The sequence below is a fragment of the Hemiscyllium ocellatum genome, chromosome 22, assembly GCF_020745735.1.
Source record: "Hemiscyllium ocellatum isolate sHemOce1 chromosome 22, sHemOce1.pat.X.cur, whole genome shotgun sequence".
In the NCBI taxonomy this organism is placed as follows: domain Eukaryota; kingdom Metazoa; phylum Chordata; class Chondrichthyes; order Orectolobiformes; family Hemiscylliidae; genus Hemiscyllium; species Hemiscyllium ocellatum.
The window spans coordinates 46,740,011-46,756,692 of NC_083422.1; the positions used below are offsets into that span (position 1 = coordinate 46,740,011).

General features: G+C 40.9%; 1 protein-coding gene across 4 annotated transcripts in view; it reads right to left on the reverse strand.

Annotated features, from left to right (window-relative positions):
• Positions 1-16,682, reverse strand: part of slka (STE20-like kinase a) — a 170,543-nt gene that overhangs the window by 34,303 nt on the left and 119,558 nt on the right. For 2 of the 4 annotated variants that reach the window (XM_060842161.1, XM_060842165.1), the window contains exons 12-13: positions 16,049-16,228; positions 3,107-3,199 (exon numbers count right to left, since the gene is read on the reverse strand). In XM_060842161.1, the coding sequence (XP_060698144.1) occupies positions 3,107-3,199; positions 16,049-16,228 (273 nt within the window). The remainder of the gene's footprint in view (positions 1-3,106; positions 3,200-16,048; positions 16,229-16,682) is intronic. The other 2 variants (XM_060842164.1, XM_060842162.1) reach the window with 1 other exon arrangement.

A 16,682-nucleotide genomic window follows, 5' to 3' on the forward strand; every position in this document is an offset into this window, starting at 1 on the left:
AGTTATTTGGGTTGAACTGAGAAATAAGAAAGGGATGATCACCTTATTGGGATTGTATTATAGACACCCTAATAGTCAGAGGGAAATTGAGAAACAAATTTGTAAGGAACTCTCAGTTATCTGTAAGAATAATAGGGTGGTTATAATAGGGGATTTTAACTTTCCAAACATAGACTGGGACTGCTATAGTATTAAGGGTTTAGATGGAGAGGAATTTGTTAAGGGTATAAAAGAAAACTTTCTGATTCAATATGTGGATGTTCCTACTAGAGAAGATGCGAAATTGACCTACTCTTGGGAAATAAGGCAGGGCAGGTGACTGAGGTGTCAGTGGGGGAGCATTTGGGGCCAGTGACCATAATTCTATTCATTTAAAACAGTGATGGAAAAGGATAGGTCAGATCTAAAAGTTGAAGTTCTAAATTGGAGGAAGGCTAATTTTGATGGTATTAGGCAAGAACTTTCAAAAGCTGATTTAGAGTAGATGTTCACAGGTAAAGGGATGGCGAAAAAATGGGAAGCCTTCAGAAATGAGATAACGAGTCCAGATACAGTATATTCCTGATAGGGTGAAAGGAAAGGCTGATAGGTGTAGGGAATGCTGGATGACTAAAGAAATTGAGGTTTGGTTAAGCAAAAGAAGGAAGCATATGTTGGGTACAAACAAGATAGAAAGAATGAATCCTTAGAAGAGTATAAAGGCAGAAAGAGTATACATAAGAGGGAAATCAGCAGAGCAAAAAGGGGACATGAGATAGCTTTGGCGATTCGAGTTAAGGAAAATTCAAAAGGTTCTTACAAATACATTAAGGACAAAAGGGTAACTAGGGAGAGCATAGGGCCCCTCAAAGGTCAGCAGGAGATGGGGCAGATACTAAATTAGTATTTTGTATCAGTATTTGCTGTGGAAAATGACATGGAAAATTTAGAACATAGGGAAATAGATGGTGACATCTTGAAAGTGTCCATATCACAGAGGAGGAAGTGCTGGATGTCTTGAAACACATAAAAGCGGATAAATCCCCAGGACCAGATCTGGTGTACCCTAGAAATCTGTGGGGAGCTAGGAAAGTGTTTGCTGAGCCCCTTGCGGAGATATTTGTATCCTCGATAGTCACAGGTCGGAAGACTGGAGGTTGGCTAATGTGATGCCACTGTTTAAGAAGGCTGGTAAGGTCAAGCCAGAGAACTATAGACCAGTGAGCCTGACGTCGGTGGTGGGCAAGTTGTTGGAGGGAATCCTGAGGGACAGAATGTACATGTATTTGGAAAGGCAAGGACTGATTATGGATAGTCAACATGGCTTTGTGCATGAGAAATCATGTCCCACAAACTTGATTGAGTTTTATGAAGTAATAACAAACAGAGCATAGCAGTGGACGTGATCTATATGGACGTCAGTAAGGCATTCAACAAGGTTTCTCATGGGAGACTGGTTAGCAAAGTTAGATCTCATGGAATACAGGGAGAACTAGCCATTTGGATACAGAACTGACTCAAAGATAGAAGACAGGGCGGTGGTGGAGGCTTGTTTTTCACTTTTCACTGGAAGCCTGTGACCACTGGATCGGTGCTGAGTCCACTACTTTTCATCATTTATATAAATGATTTGGATGTGAGCATAAGAGGTATAGTTAGTAAGTTTGCAGATGACACCAAAATTGGAGGTGTAGTGGACAGTGAAGAAGGTAACCTCAGATTACAATGGGATCTTGATCAGATAAGTCAATTAGCTAAGAAGTGGCAGATGGAGTTTAATTGAGATAAATGTGAGTTGCTGCATTTTGAGAAAGCAAATCTTAGCAAGGCTTATACACTTAATGGTAAGGTCCTAGGGAGTGTTGCTGAGCAAGAGACCTTGCAGTGCAGGTTCATAGTTCCTTGTAAGTGAAGTCACAGGTAGATAGGATAGTGAAGAAGGCGTTTGGTATGCTTTCCTTTATTGGTCAGAGTATTGAGTAAAGGAGATGGGAGATCATGTTGCGGCTGTACAGGACATTGGTTAGGCCACTGTTGGAATATTGCGTGCAATTCTGGTCTCCTCCCTATTGGAAGGATGTTGTGAAACTTGAAATGGCTTAGAAAAGATTTACAAAGATGTTGCCAGGGTTGGAGGATTTGAGCTATAGGGAGAGGTTGAATAGGCTGGAGCTGTTCTCTCTGGAGCGTCGGAGGCTGAGGGGTGACCTTACAGAGGTTTATAAAGTATTGAGGGGCATGGACAGGATAAATAGACAAAGTCTCTTCCCTGGTGTGGGGGAGTCGAGAACTAGAGGCATAGGTTTAAGGCGAGAGGGGAAAGATATAAAAGAGACCTAAGGGACAACTTTTTCACACAGAAGGTGGTACATACATGGAATGAGCTGCCAGAGGAAGTAGTAGAGGCTAGTACAATTGCAACATTTAAAAGGTATCTGGATGGGTATATGAATAGGAAGGGTTTGGTGGGATATGGGCGAGGTGCTGGCACATGGGACTAGATTGGGTTGGGATACCTGGCCGACGTGGACGAATTGGACAAAGAGACTCTGTTTCCATGCTGTACATCTCTATGACTCTATATCTCAAATTTCCAATGACACTCTGGTATTGCCCTGACAGTTTCATCGAAATGTAAGCACCTCCCTTTGTTAAGTAAACCCAATATAGTCCCTGGTTTCAGAACACTGGGCATTTGGTACTTTATCCTAAACATAACACATCCCCACCTCATCTCTTGGAGATTGTTATTAGTAAATACAGGCCCCTCAAAAACCTAGTACCCTCCAGGGTTTAATCAAAGTGCATATTTTTTCATGGATAAGCACAGAATAATAATAATAGAACAGCATCACAGTTAAGTCTGCTCCCTCCTTCATTAAATGCTCATAAACATACAGCTCACATAGCTTTTTTTGCAAAGTGACCAATAGTGGGAACTCTGTTTCCAAGCAAAGGAAGGACACAGGGATTAACTGTAGCATCTTTGATCTTCAACTAATTATGGTCACAACTAACTAATTAGTGTAGTTCATCTTGGCTTCAGATAATATTTCTATTCAGACACACATGCTTTTGTCAGTAAGGAAAGTTGCAGAGTTGATGAGTAACGTCAGCAGCTAATTACCTGAGCATGCAAGGACTGCGAAAGCTCCTCTCGAATTCGTTTCATTTGTTCTTTTCTCTGTTCTCTGGGGAGTTTATCCACTTCATTTTTAACCTACAAGCATGCAGAGGGTTGGGGGAAGTACATTCCTTTTATAAAGGAAGCATTCAGCAGTAAAGGTCACAGAGTAGTCTGGGTTAAATAAGTGCTGGTGTTTAGCAAAGGGTTAAGTTTGGGATTTCTTCAGAAAGGCAGTAAGTAAAGAAGGATTGTCATCTTTTAACATGTGAGCATTGAAAAAATTTGGGCAGTTGCCTAAGATTTCAACCTCAAATATAAACTTTGATAAAGATATGGAACATTTCAAAGTAATTCAATTAATAATTCTAAATTATATGCCTATACTGTAGGAAAATTTAGCACTGACCAAGATCCCACGAATAGTAATGAGATGACTACCTTGATCTGATAATTAGATAATGTGCTAGCAATTCTGGTTGATAAATGAATATCTGTCAGGACACCAAGAGAACTGCAAGCTGTGTCCTCTCTTCCACTAGTCAAGGCCTCACTTTAACATTCTATCCAAAACGTTGCAGCAATGAGAGTGCAGTACTCCCTCTATCTCTTGAGGGGAGCTTGCAATTATGATCTCTTTTTTAACTGAAATTTGAGAATGCTGCCTACTGAATCATGGCTGACATTGTGAAGTTAGAGACCGGGTTACTGGTTTAGTATATTTGAGTCTTGGATGTAAATAAGCATTTTTTGCACAAAATAAAACTCTCAAAGCTCACATATTAAAAGGACCCTTTTTGAATACAGAAGTCATATGAAATTGTAGAAAGCAGCATAGTTTAGCTTGCAGCAACTTTACCTGTCAGCGTGTAATAAAACTGACTGAAATATATTTGAATAAATATCCAGAACAGAAACTCCTCTGGACTAACAGAATATTGAGTATCTAAAGGGCAAGTGAGATTCTTCACTGATAGGTTACGGTGCTGCAGGACATAACAAGCTTAGCATTTGGTGTTTTCTACTCAAGGCAAAAGTCTAGAGCAAAATATATACAGCAGATTCCCATTTCCAACAACTGCCCATAAAAGATCCAAGCCTAACGTTAGAGAACTCACCATGGAACAAAGGAGAAGTTAATGTGAGGAATGAGTCATAAAATAGTGCTATAGATCAAAACTACAAATGTCAAAGGAAAGTGTCAGCAGCTTGGAGACTCAATCCTTTCTATTTGCAGTCAGAGGTCTTTTTCTGATTGAAAGCTTGTGCTTCCATTAATTACTGAAATGTAGGATTGCAAACATTATACCAGGATTAGTAGAGTAAGATGACAGGCAGCTACAAAGTTAAGGATATGACTTGTGCAAGCACAGTTGTTCCTCACTGTGGGTGAAGAGGCTGCTCCAGGATAAGCCTAAGGCAGAAAATGCAGTTGCTTGGTGTGTAGGTGGATTAACTGTATGTAAAAGAACTTAGATTAGGCTTTGTCAAAAGACTGCAATTTCAGACTATCCAATCTATCATGGTGTAGGAAGACTCATTGTTCTGCTGCTACCCACTTGATTTGTTGTGATAGAGATTGAGAGATGATTGCATAGTGCTTCGGCATTCCAGACAACTGCAATTTTTTTTAACATCTTCCACCTCTCGCCTGACTTTATTCTTTCGGTAGGCAGGTGGCACCACTAGGCTTAGAACATTCTTCATGACCACTGTTAGCAGCAAGCCAAAATAGGTGGTAAAAGACTTGATGTGGAGGGATACAGGTTGTAGTTTCACCTACACCCTAGTGCAAGGGGGCAGAACATCATTCGGTGATGGCTTATCTTTCCAAACCTCAGAATGAGAGGACTATAACAAGCAAAACAGTCTGAAACATACTCAGAATAGCTGTCATGCTCTTCAACATAGTAAAATTTTTGAAGCTATATTTTCCAACTGGAAAAACTATTATTGCAAATGATACTTTACTACATTACAATTCAAGGTCACTGAATTTAGGGTTTTAACTGAAGTCCATTCAATTATTTTGATAAATCACACCAAGCAACTGCATTGCCTAGGCTGTTGCAGATAAAGAAAGATCTGGAATCACCACCTGCCACTCAGACACACCACCACCACATCCCCAAATCCCAGTTGGGAAGGCAAAGCACTCAACCAAAAAAAAGGTGTAAAATACGTAGAACTCAAATAACAAAAAACAGTAACAAAGACAAGCTGATAAAATATTAACAGTAACAATAACAGTAAAGCAGTAATAGCCTGGTACCAGAGACGGGCTTCTTTCTCAAATTTTAGGCAAACTGGGGACAGTAGGCATGGTATCACTGATTTAATGTGAAAATCAAACTGTAATGCTTACCAATGTTACAAGCAATGTGACCAACACAAATACATCTGTCTCTGATACCAGTCTTTCATTAACAAGACAATGTAACAAAGCATCATTTTATGATCTCAATCCATACAAGACTTACCTGTACAAATTGAACCGCTCACAACAAGGCTAGAGAGGTATTGTTCTTTGAATAAACTGGAAGTTTTGGGGAAACAATATCATCCTGCCTTGAGATTAGTACCTGCATCAAGTGTTCCTTGGCCTCAGTAGCTTCCCAGGGCAGATACAGCAGGCCAAGGGTCAGATACAGAGTAAAGCTGCTGTCCTCATCAAGTACACCAAACATAGGAATAGCATGGGGTTAGACACAGGTAAAGCTCTATTTATATTATACCATAGCTTATTCTCAAAGTTATTCTTCCAAATTTACACTTGATGACCCATGATCAGTACCATGATAATACACACAGCAGCCTTGAACATGGTGAGCCCTGACCACATAGCTCTGCTCAAAGCCAAACTAAATACGGATGTCTGGATATTATTTACAAAATGATCAGCACAAGGAAGGTGATCCAGGGAGTGCAATGGGAGCAATAAATCAATCATATTAGAGGCATCTAGTTTTGAAATGATGCAACTTCTTTTGAGAACAGGCCAGAATGTGATGAATGGCCTCCCTCATCCAGACACAAGCTGATTAGGATTTATCCAAGGAAATTTAAAGGTAAGTTTCAATAATCAAAATCTTCTTGGCGCCAAGTCTGAACCATATCTGCATGGAAGGAAGTTTTATTTAATTTTGCCTTTGTTCTGTTGGCAGTATACAATATCTTATAATGGTTCCACACCCAGAGATCCTCCCATACAAGAGTTGCATAGGATGTCCTGTTGTTAGGAGTAGTACGCTCCTTCCTTGAATTGAAATACTTGGTTTTGTTTTAAATTGAGAAGGTCACAAATAATGTTTGTAATGTATTCATGGAGTTTAGAAGAATGGCGTGAGGGTTGGTGGGGGGGGAGGAGGAGGGGGGCGTGCAGGTAGGTTAGATTCAGGCAGCATTTTCCCTGTGGTGTAGTCATCGAGAAACGGAGGTCACAGTTTTAAAGATAAGGGATGAATCTTTTCGGATAGAGCTGAGAATAATTTTTCACCCAGAGAGTGGTGAACCTGTGGAATTCACTAACATAGAAAGTGGTTGAGGCAAAAACATTGTGTCTTCAAGAAGTTAGATACAGCTCTTGTGGCTAAATGGATCAAGGGATTTCGGGATTGGCGGGGAGGAAGAGTGCGGATTGAGGCTATTGAATTTAACGATTAAACATAATCAGATTAAATGGTGGAGCAGACTCGAAGGGTCAAATGGCCTATTCCTGCTCCTTTCTTCTATATGTTTACGTTTGTTGATCTGGGACTGAACAATGCCTGGACTCCCAACTTCACCCTTGTATGCCTGAGGAATCTTAATGTTGCAATTTTCTCTGCTCATTGAAGAGCAAAAACAGGAGGGTGATAGTGAATTATAGCCAGGTCCTGAGAACTGAGAAAAACAGCAAGTGGGAATAGCTGGTGGGTTCAAAATATATTCAGTGTAGACAATATTTAACATAAGTATAAATTGCCATTTCCAAATGGTGCATACACAATTGGAGAATGGCAAAGTAGAACAGGAGGACAGGACCCTTGAAATAGATGTAACACCCCAGACTCTGTAAACATATGAAAGTGACAGCACATCCAATTACCCAGACTTTATGGTGTCTCTCCAATCATTTAGCTAGTCTCAGATTAGATATATCACATCATCCAGAGTGTATTAATCACAAAGTTTTACCACAGTTATACATGATAACCATCAATATACAATATTAAAGCACTTCAGGGGTCAACGTAACTACATTTTTATGGTCACCTTACGTTGTCTAACCACAGAAGGGATACAAATCCCTCTGTCCTTGTTTGTAACAGTGTTGCCATTTGTTTTGAAGACTTGGAAAGAACTGATTGCCAGGTTAGACAGAGATGAAAGTTAAGCCATGAGCTGACAGGGTGAGACTGCCTTTCAAAGGTGTTTCCCAGAGCTCACCATGCAACGAGAAAAAAGGTTAGATTATCGAAAGGAAAGTATCAGATTGGCAAACATGTCCCAAGGCAGCTGGCTGCCTAACATAGCATGCATATAGATAGATCACAAACAGCACCTAGGAAAGTGGCTGGCCATTCACTGATGGTCAAAGGCAGGTAGGGGAAGCAATTGCCTTGTGGCATTATCGCTAGACTATTAATGTAGAAACTCAGCTAATATTCTGGGGACACAAGGTTGCCATGGCAGATGGTGGAATTTGAATTCAATAAAAGAAAATCTGCAATTAAGAATCTACTGATGACTATGAAGCCATTATTAATTATTGGAAAAACCAAATCTGGCTCACTAATATCCTTCAGGGAAGGACATCTGCATTCCTCACCTTGTCTGACCTACATGTGACTCCAGACCCACAGCACTATGGCTGACTCTTAACTGCACTCTAGGCAGTAAGTGCTGGCTTAGCCAGCAAATGAACAAATAATAAAGTCTTTCTTGCCAGCTGGGTACTGTGTTGCCAAGAGACCATTTCCAAAGTGTGAAAAATAGTGACAACAAACTTGAGTTAATGCAAAGAAAAAAAGACAGTTATCAATGACACCATAGACATGTAAGATATTTAGAACAGCCCAGACACCAAATGACTTTGGACTAATCAGCCCAGCTGTTATTGTGGAGGATTTCCAAGAAATCAGAGTTTTAGGTACCGATAATTAGGGAAATCTTAAAGAAAAGTAAATCGTGTATAGCTATATATAAAGCCAGATGATACATGCTACTGAATGGTATAACATCAAAAATGTCCCATCATCCACACTGATCTTGAATGGGTTAGTCTCTATTCATCTATTATAGGCTGATCTCTGATCTTGTGGTGTTATTACAGAATCACAGAATTCTGTACACAAAAAAAGGTGCAGGAAGGAGACCATTCAGCCCAGGTTTGCACCAGCTCTCAATACAAGAATCTCAATTAGTACCACTCTCCTGCTTTTTCTCTGTAACCCTGCAAAATGTTCTTTTTCAGTTATCAGCCTCACTCCCTCGACTGAAACTGTTCTATCCTTGGCACTCCCTCCGCGACTCCCTCATCAGGTCCACACCCCCCACTGACCCAACCTCCACTCCCGGTACCTTCCCCTGCAACCGCAAGAAATGCAAAACTTGCGCCCACACCTCCCCCCTCACTTCCCTCCAAGGCCCCAAGGGATCCTTCCATTTCCGTCACAAATTCACCTGCACCTCTACATATCATTTACCACATCCGCTGCACCCGATGTGGCCTCCTCTACATTGGGGAGACAGGCTGCCTACTTGCGGAACGTTTCAGAGAACACCTCTGGGACACCCGCACCAACGAACCCAACCGCCCCGTGGCGGAACACTTTAACTCCCCCTCCCACTCCGCCAAGGACATGCAGGTCCTTGGCCTCCTCCATCGCCAGATCATGGCAACATGACGCTTGGAAGAAGAGCGCCTCATCTTCCACCTAGGAACCCTTCAACCACGAGGGATGAATGCAGATTTGTCCAGCTTCCTTATTTCCCCTCCCCACACTTTATCTCAGTCCCAACCCTCGGACTCAGCACCGCCTTCTTGACCTGTAATCTTCTTCCCGACCTCTCTGCCCCCACCCCTCTCCAGCCTATCACCCTCACCTTAACCTCCTTCCACCTATTGCATTCCCAACACTCCTCCCCACCTTTTATCTTAGCCTGCATGGCACACCTTCCTCATTCCTGAAGAAAGGCATATGCCCGAAACGTCGATTCTCCTGTTCCTTGGATTCTGCCTGACCTGCTGCGCTTTTCCAACAACAATCTTTCAGCTCTGATCTCCAGTCCTCACTTTCTCCTTTACACTCTTTTTTGAGCAAGGGCCATAATGTTTACAGCTTTCTAGTATTCTGGCACCAAACCCGTGTCTAAGGAAGTCTGAAAAACTACTGCCAATGTCTCTGCAACTTCCAATCTCATTTCCTTTAGGATCCTTGGATACAACTCATGTGCTCCAGTACCTTGTCAACTTTTAGGTTAGAGACTCTATCAAATATCTGAGTGTCATTACTGTTATACGCTGCTCGTGATTGAATTTGTTCTCTGTCTTCATGGCCTGGATAGCGCCTTCCTTGGAAAACACAGATGCAAAGCATTTGCTGAATACTTCAGCCAGTGCTATCTCCATGTGTAACTCCACTTCCTGCTCCTTCTTTTGCGACCTTTTTACCGTAATACACCTTTAGAAAAGTTTAAGATTCTCTTTTATGTTAGCTACCAGTCTCTGTTCAGAGACTGTAAGATGTTGGAGCAGAAGTAAGCCATTCAGCTCATCAAGTCTGTTCGTTATGCCATTCGTTGAGATATAGCTAATCTAATAATCCTCTTTCCTGCCCAAGGTAGTCCATTGTTGAGCTGTTGCTTTTACTGTCAAATTTGATGTTAATTAGATCAGTTCTTGCCCCACTGAAGTTGGCTTCCCAACAATTAATTATTCTTACTCTAAATTGTTTTTCATCATCTTCCACAGTCATCCTAAACCTTATTATACAGTGATCATTTTCACTCAAAAATAAAGAACTATGAATGCTGGAGACTTGAAACAAACAAAAACAGAAATTGCTAGAGAAACTCAGTAGGGCTGCCAGTATCTGTGGAGACAATAAAAGGGTTTGAGTCCGGTGACCCTTGAGGGTCTCCAGCAATTTTTGTTTTTGATCATGTTTACTCAGGTTTTCCTCATTGACACTTGATCTACTCAGCCCACCTCATTCCAAGAACTAGGTCTAGTAATGCTTCCTTTGTCATACTGCTGTAGGACATTCTCCTGAGTCGATCCCAGAAATTCTTGCTTCTCTCTGGCTTTTAGGATCCCAGTCCATGTTTGGTTAATCAAGCTCTCCATTGTAACCCCTCCATAATCTTTGCAGTTCTCTGTAATTTCCTTGCAAATTTCTTTGTTCCTCTATAAACCACTTACTCATTGTTGGCTAACAGACTACACTGAGCAATATCACTGTACCTTTATTGTTCCTTAGCTCAAGCTAAATGGATTCTGTTCTTGACCTTTTCAGGAATCCTTTTTCTTCAACATTGTAAATCTCTCCTTAAATCAACACCACAGCCCTTCTATTAGTGCTTTCTTGAACACCTGGTATCTAGGGATATTTAACACTGTGTTCTGCTATTATTTGAGCCAGATATGTTATAGCTACAATATTACATTTCCACTTAGTAATCTGCACCTGTCACTCATCAACAGAATCCATGCATTCACATACATGCATAGTAACATTGCTTAAGATGATATTACTTTCTCTATATTTCTGGCCCCATTATGATCTGTTCTAGTGTTATCTATCTCTCCCAGTATTCTGTGCATTTTGATATTCTTCTGATATTACCTCCTGGTTCCCACACTCCTGCTGATTTAGTCAAAACTATCCCCAATAGTAGAAGCAACAGCTTATAAGGAACTCAGTCTCAGCTTATTCAAGTGTAAATCACTTTCCATCTTGCTTAGAGCTGGTCCCAAGGTCCCTAGAATCTATAGATAACTCCCACACCCTCAATCTGCACCATTTCCCCAATTATGCATTCATCTGCCTTATTCTTGTTTCTACACTCACTTGCATATAAAAGAAGAAGCAATCTAGAGATTACCACTTTTGAGGTCTTACTTGCTCAGTTCTGACCTAACTCCCTGAATTCTCACAGCAAGGGCCACAAACTTCTTTCTACCCATGTTATTGGTATCAATGCTGACCATGACTGCTGACTGTTCATTCATCCTTTGAGGGGGCTCTGCAGTCACCCTGTAACATCTTATGCCCTGGCACCAAGCACCAAAACACTACCCTGGATTCACATTTGTGGCCACAATAACATCCATTTATTCCCTCAAATGCTGAATTACCTATCACAAAGGCTCTCCCAGTCTTCCTTGAGCCTCTGTACAACTGTGTCATCTGTGGTACTAGGAACAAGTTGAGCTGCATTAATCAAATAAACAATGACCTTCATCAGCGTTCAGAAATGAAATAACTGGTTGAAGAGTTAGATATATTCAGCATACTCCACTATCAGCCCTGATTTTTTTTGAGTATCCATTGATCACAAACTCCCTCTCTCTGCATACCCTTAGGCTGCAGTGACCATATCTATAAATATGATATTTACACAGGTCTCAGCCTAGCAGATGTACTGCAATGCTGCCAGCTGCTGCTCAAGTTCCAAAACTCAGAGGTGAAACTTCTGCAACTGATCACACTTTCCGAGCAAATGGTTATCAGTGACACAGGAAGTATCCTGGAGTTCCCACATAGCACAGGCTGTGCACTGTTGGAAGTTGGAGACACCTCCGATTCTGATATTTATTAACCCATAACTCCATTATTAACAATTGTGATAAAACCTATCTCTCTTAATAAATGTTACCAATATCAATACAGGTTTTCCAAATTTTTCTCATGGCCAATAAACCTTAATAATACTGACTACCCAATGCAAAGATATTCAAGATTCAGTAACTATCTGTTTGTTACTTGTTAAGATAGTTTTTAAACTTGTTTTTCAAACTCTCAGTTATTTAATATCAGTCCCTCAGATTTCATATTCACCAACTGACTTGCTGTGTTCACTAATAATGGTAATCAGTGTTACTTATTTTATTGTCTTATAATTAATAAGCACACCCACTTCCAATAACAGGGCGACACGGTGGCACAGTGGTTAGCATTGCTGCCTCACAGTGCCAGAGACCGGTGTTCAATTCCCACCTCAGGCGACTGACTGTGTGGAGTTTGCACATTCTCCGAGTGTCTGCGTGGGTTTCCTCTGGGTGCTCCGGTTTCCTCCCACAGTCCAAAATGTGCAGGTTAGATGAATTGGCCATGCTAAATTGTCCATAGTGTTAGGTGTAGGGGAATAGATCTGGGTGGGTGCGCTTCGGCGGGTCGGTGTGGACTTGTTGGGCCGAAGGGCCTGTTTCCACACTGTAAGTAATCTAATCTAAAACTACTACCTACTACTCGTAAACTTTACGATACTTGTAATTCATTTGTAATTAGGATATTTTATAACATTTTGAAGATAAATGACTAAATAATCACCAGCCAATCTGCTTTCCTGTGATGTCACCCTGTGATTTTTCTCAGAAGATAGATGTTCCACTCTGGGTGAGACAAAATAAAAACTGCAGATGCTATAATCCAAAGTAGACAGGCAGGAGGCTGGAAGAACACAGCAAGCCAAGCAGCATCAGGAGGTGCAGAAATTGACGTTTTGGGTGTAATCCTTCTTCAGGGCTGGCTGGGGGAGACAGACTGGGCTGACATCCAATCTTTCACTGGGTTGGAGAAGTCCAGAACTAGAGGTTTAGGGTGAGAGTGGAAAGATATAAAAGGGACCTAAAGGTGCAACTTTTTCATGCAGAGTGTGGTATGTGTATGGAATGAGCTGCCAGAGGAAGTGGTGGAGGCTGGTAAAATTGCAACATTTAAGAGGCATTTGGATGAGTATATGGATGGGTATATGAATAGGAAGGGTTTCGAGGGATATGGGCCAGGTGCTGGCAGGTGGGACTAGACCGAGTTGGGATAACTGGTCAGCAGGGACGGGTTGGACCGGAGGGTCTGTTTCCATGCTGTACATCTCTATGACTCTATGGTCGAATCTATTACTCTGGCTCACTTAAACTTACTGAAGTTTTGTTTAGAATGTAAACTAGTAAAATAGACAAGGGAGAAATACTGGATGTGGTATATTTTGGAAGGTTTTTGATAAGATTCTTCACAAGAAGTTAAAGTACATGGGACAGGGATGATATACTAGCATATATTGAGAATTGTTTGAGACAAGGAAACAGAGTGGAAATAAATGGGTCTTTCTCTGAGTGGCAGGCAGTGACTAGCAGAATACTGCAAGATCTAGTGCGTGGTCCCCAGCCATTAATGCAATGTCGAATTTACATGGATGAAGGAACTAAATACAATGTTTCCAAGTTTGGTGATGACAAAAAACTGGACAGGATCGAAAGTTGCAAGGAGGATGCAAGTAAGCTTCAAGGTGTTGTAGACATACTGAGTGAATCGGTAAACACATGACCGATGCAGTAAAAAGTGGTGAAAAACAGTAAGGAAGAGTATGGTTTATATGAGATATATTGGGAAGCGTGAATGAAAATAAACAAGCAGGTGCAGCAAGCAATTAGGAAGGCAAACGATATGTTCACCATCATTGCAAGAGCACTTAAGTTCTAAAGAAGGGATGACTTTCTGCAGTTACACTGGATTTGGTTTGCCAACATCTGGGGTATTGCATGCTAAGAATATACTTGCTATAGAAGAAATGCAGCAGAGGTTCACTAGGTTGATACTATTCCATGAGGAAAGATTGGTTCATTTGGGTCCGTATTCACTAGCATTTAAAAATTACGGGGAGTTTCGATTAAAACACAAACTTCTACAAGGGTTGGACAGACTAGATGCAAGGAGATGGTTTCCCTGGATAGGGAATCTAAAACCTGAGGATAGTCTCAGGGTAAATCATTTCAGACTGAGATGAGGGTAAAAGATACCATGGGGTACAGGGGATAAGTGGGAATATGGCATTGAGATACAGAATCAGTAATGGTCATATTGAATGGCAGAGCAGGGTAAAATGGCCAACCAAGTGGCCAACTCTTGCTTCTACTTTTTATGTTTCTACGACATCAACTGATCTCCAATCTGGTGGGATCGATTACTGACATGAACCGATTTCTGATTTGATGGGCTGTTTTACTGTATTGCACATATTTGCTTCAAACTGACTACATTTTGTTGGTTGAACCACGATTCTCCTCTATTACCCCCCTTGTTCTCCTGAATTTACTGATTCTGCTGGAGTGCCTGAACAGCTCACCAGAATATGGAATGGGCAAGCACTCTTCACACATGTACTTACTGAAATCAACATGCTATTCGAACACATTGGTTCTATGTTACCTTCAAATATTTTATGTTCACCAGCCTGGCCATCACAGAAAAAAAAAACAGTTGATAACTGTTAGGAGCCCAGGCTGATTAGAATGTGCGATAGGTTTAGGGTTAAGCCCTAGTGAGGTCACTCTCAAAATAAAAACTAATATTTTGGCACCTAGATGATTTACCCTTATGCCAACTATTCTTAACTGAATACATCTCCTATCACAATATATCAAGCCGTCTTGGCTCTCAGCTTCACACATAGCTCAGCATTTGTTACTGACCAACTGGAAAATTTGGCTTACATTCGAATTTATGCACATTTATCTTAAGGAATTAAATATAGAATAGCGGAGATGGAGAATATGTCTGTGCAGGAAATTTACCCATCAACCAGCAGAGTTAGTGTCTGTAGTATAGATTTAGACAGTGACAGGTAAACCAGAAAGTTAAAGATACAGTCACAACTAATCGTCTCCACTACACAGAGTAGTTTGAAATGGCAACATTGCAACATGTTTTAGTGAACATCTGATTCACATACTCTGAAACAGCTGGAATGTGTCCCAGGTCTAACACTAATTTGCAGTTCAGTGTTGAAAGTGTATACCATCGGAAAGGGTATAAACTGGTGCTAACTGGTTTTCAAATCAACTCTGATTGACCAATGCTTTGCCATGGAGAAAGCATTTTTGAATTCCCAGGGAGTTTGGGGAGCCTATGGTTTTTCAGGTATTCTATTTATAGCAACACCATGGCCAAACAAGTCAACTTGCCAACCAATCAACACTCCTTTTCTCCTGTGGTGCATATGATTCTAATGTTTTGAAATTTGTCACTGTTACATTTGTATATATGTACGGCATAAAGCTTTGACAACAAAACTCATTTGAGCAAGATTCGAGCTCTGGACCACCAAGTGAGTGTTTTGGCAAATCTCATCCATTTTGTAACACATTTACTCCTCATTCTGTGAGGAACAATGTGATATTGAATCTTTCAACGAACGAACTGCAGAAAATAATAGTTGGGACTTGTCGTATAAGCACTGCCCATTGCAACGTTTGAGACTATTAATCAAGACAGTGCTCTTCAGAAATGCAAGAATTGCCATATACAGGCCTCGAGTAAAAAATGAGGTCTGCAGATGCTGGAGATCACAGCTGCAAATGTGTTGCTGGTCAAAGCACAGCAGGCCAGGCAGCATCTCAGGAATAGAAGGCTTATGCTCGAAACGTCGAATTCTCTATTCCTGAGATGCTGCCTGGCCTGCTGTGCTTTGACCAGCAACACATTTGCAGCATATACAGGCCTCTAACTGTCCTGGACTTTATACAGTTGCCACTAGTTAAGAAATGCATTATGATGATTATTACCTCCAACGTTACTCTGGACCACGCACCACTTGTTCCACTCTCACACCCTGACTTGTGCACCAGCTGCACTGATACGCTGGCTGGCTGTGTAATGACCACCACTACTTTCCTTTGGACAGTGCATCAACCTGCACTACATGTTAGCAAATTGCATTCTCTCTTCCAATGTTGAGTCTTACCTCTTTTTTGCGATTTTTTAAAATGCTCTGGAATTTTGACAGCTCCTTTTCCTGGTCAGATTTGATCCTCTTTGCTTCATCTCGCAAGCGGGTAGTATGGTCTTGTTCAAGACGCTCAATTGTCTGTTTCTGCTGCCGTTCCAAGTTTTCAATTTCATGGTCATACTGACGTTTCTTACTCTGAAGGGGAATAGATTAAACCCAGGTAAACAAATTACAAACCACATTTAATAGCATACAAGTCCATTTTTTCTCTGATAGTAAATTTCCAGATTTGTTTTAAAGTAAATTCAAATTTTCAAACTTCACTGTTGGATTTGAACCTGTATTCCCCATATTATTGATCTGTAACATTATCACTATGGTACGTATCTGATACTAAGTTTCATCCACATTGAGATTAAAAACTAAACATTCTGGGTGAGAATTTGCCTTCTTTTCAAAATGTCAATTAAAGCAAAACAGAGGGTAGAGAATCATTGACTGAAAAGACTTCAGCATTAGAAAAGGACGACATTGCCAGTCTGTGCATTTTGAGCTAAAATGATCAGTGCTAAATCATTTCAAATATTTTACAGATGGTTCAGTCGTTCAAAATGTGGGAATAATCTCCTGACAGTTCAGTGTGCTACGT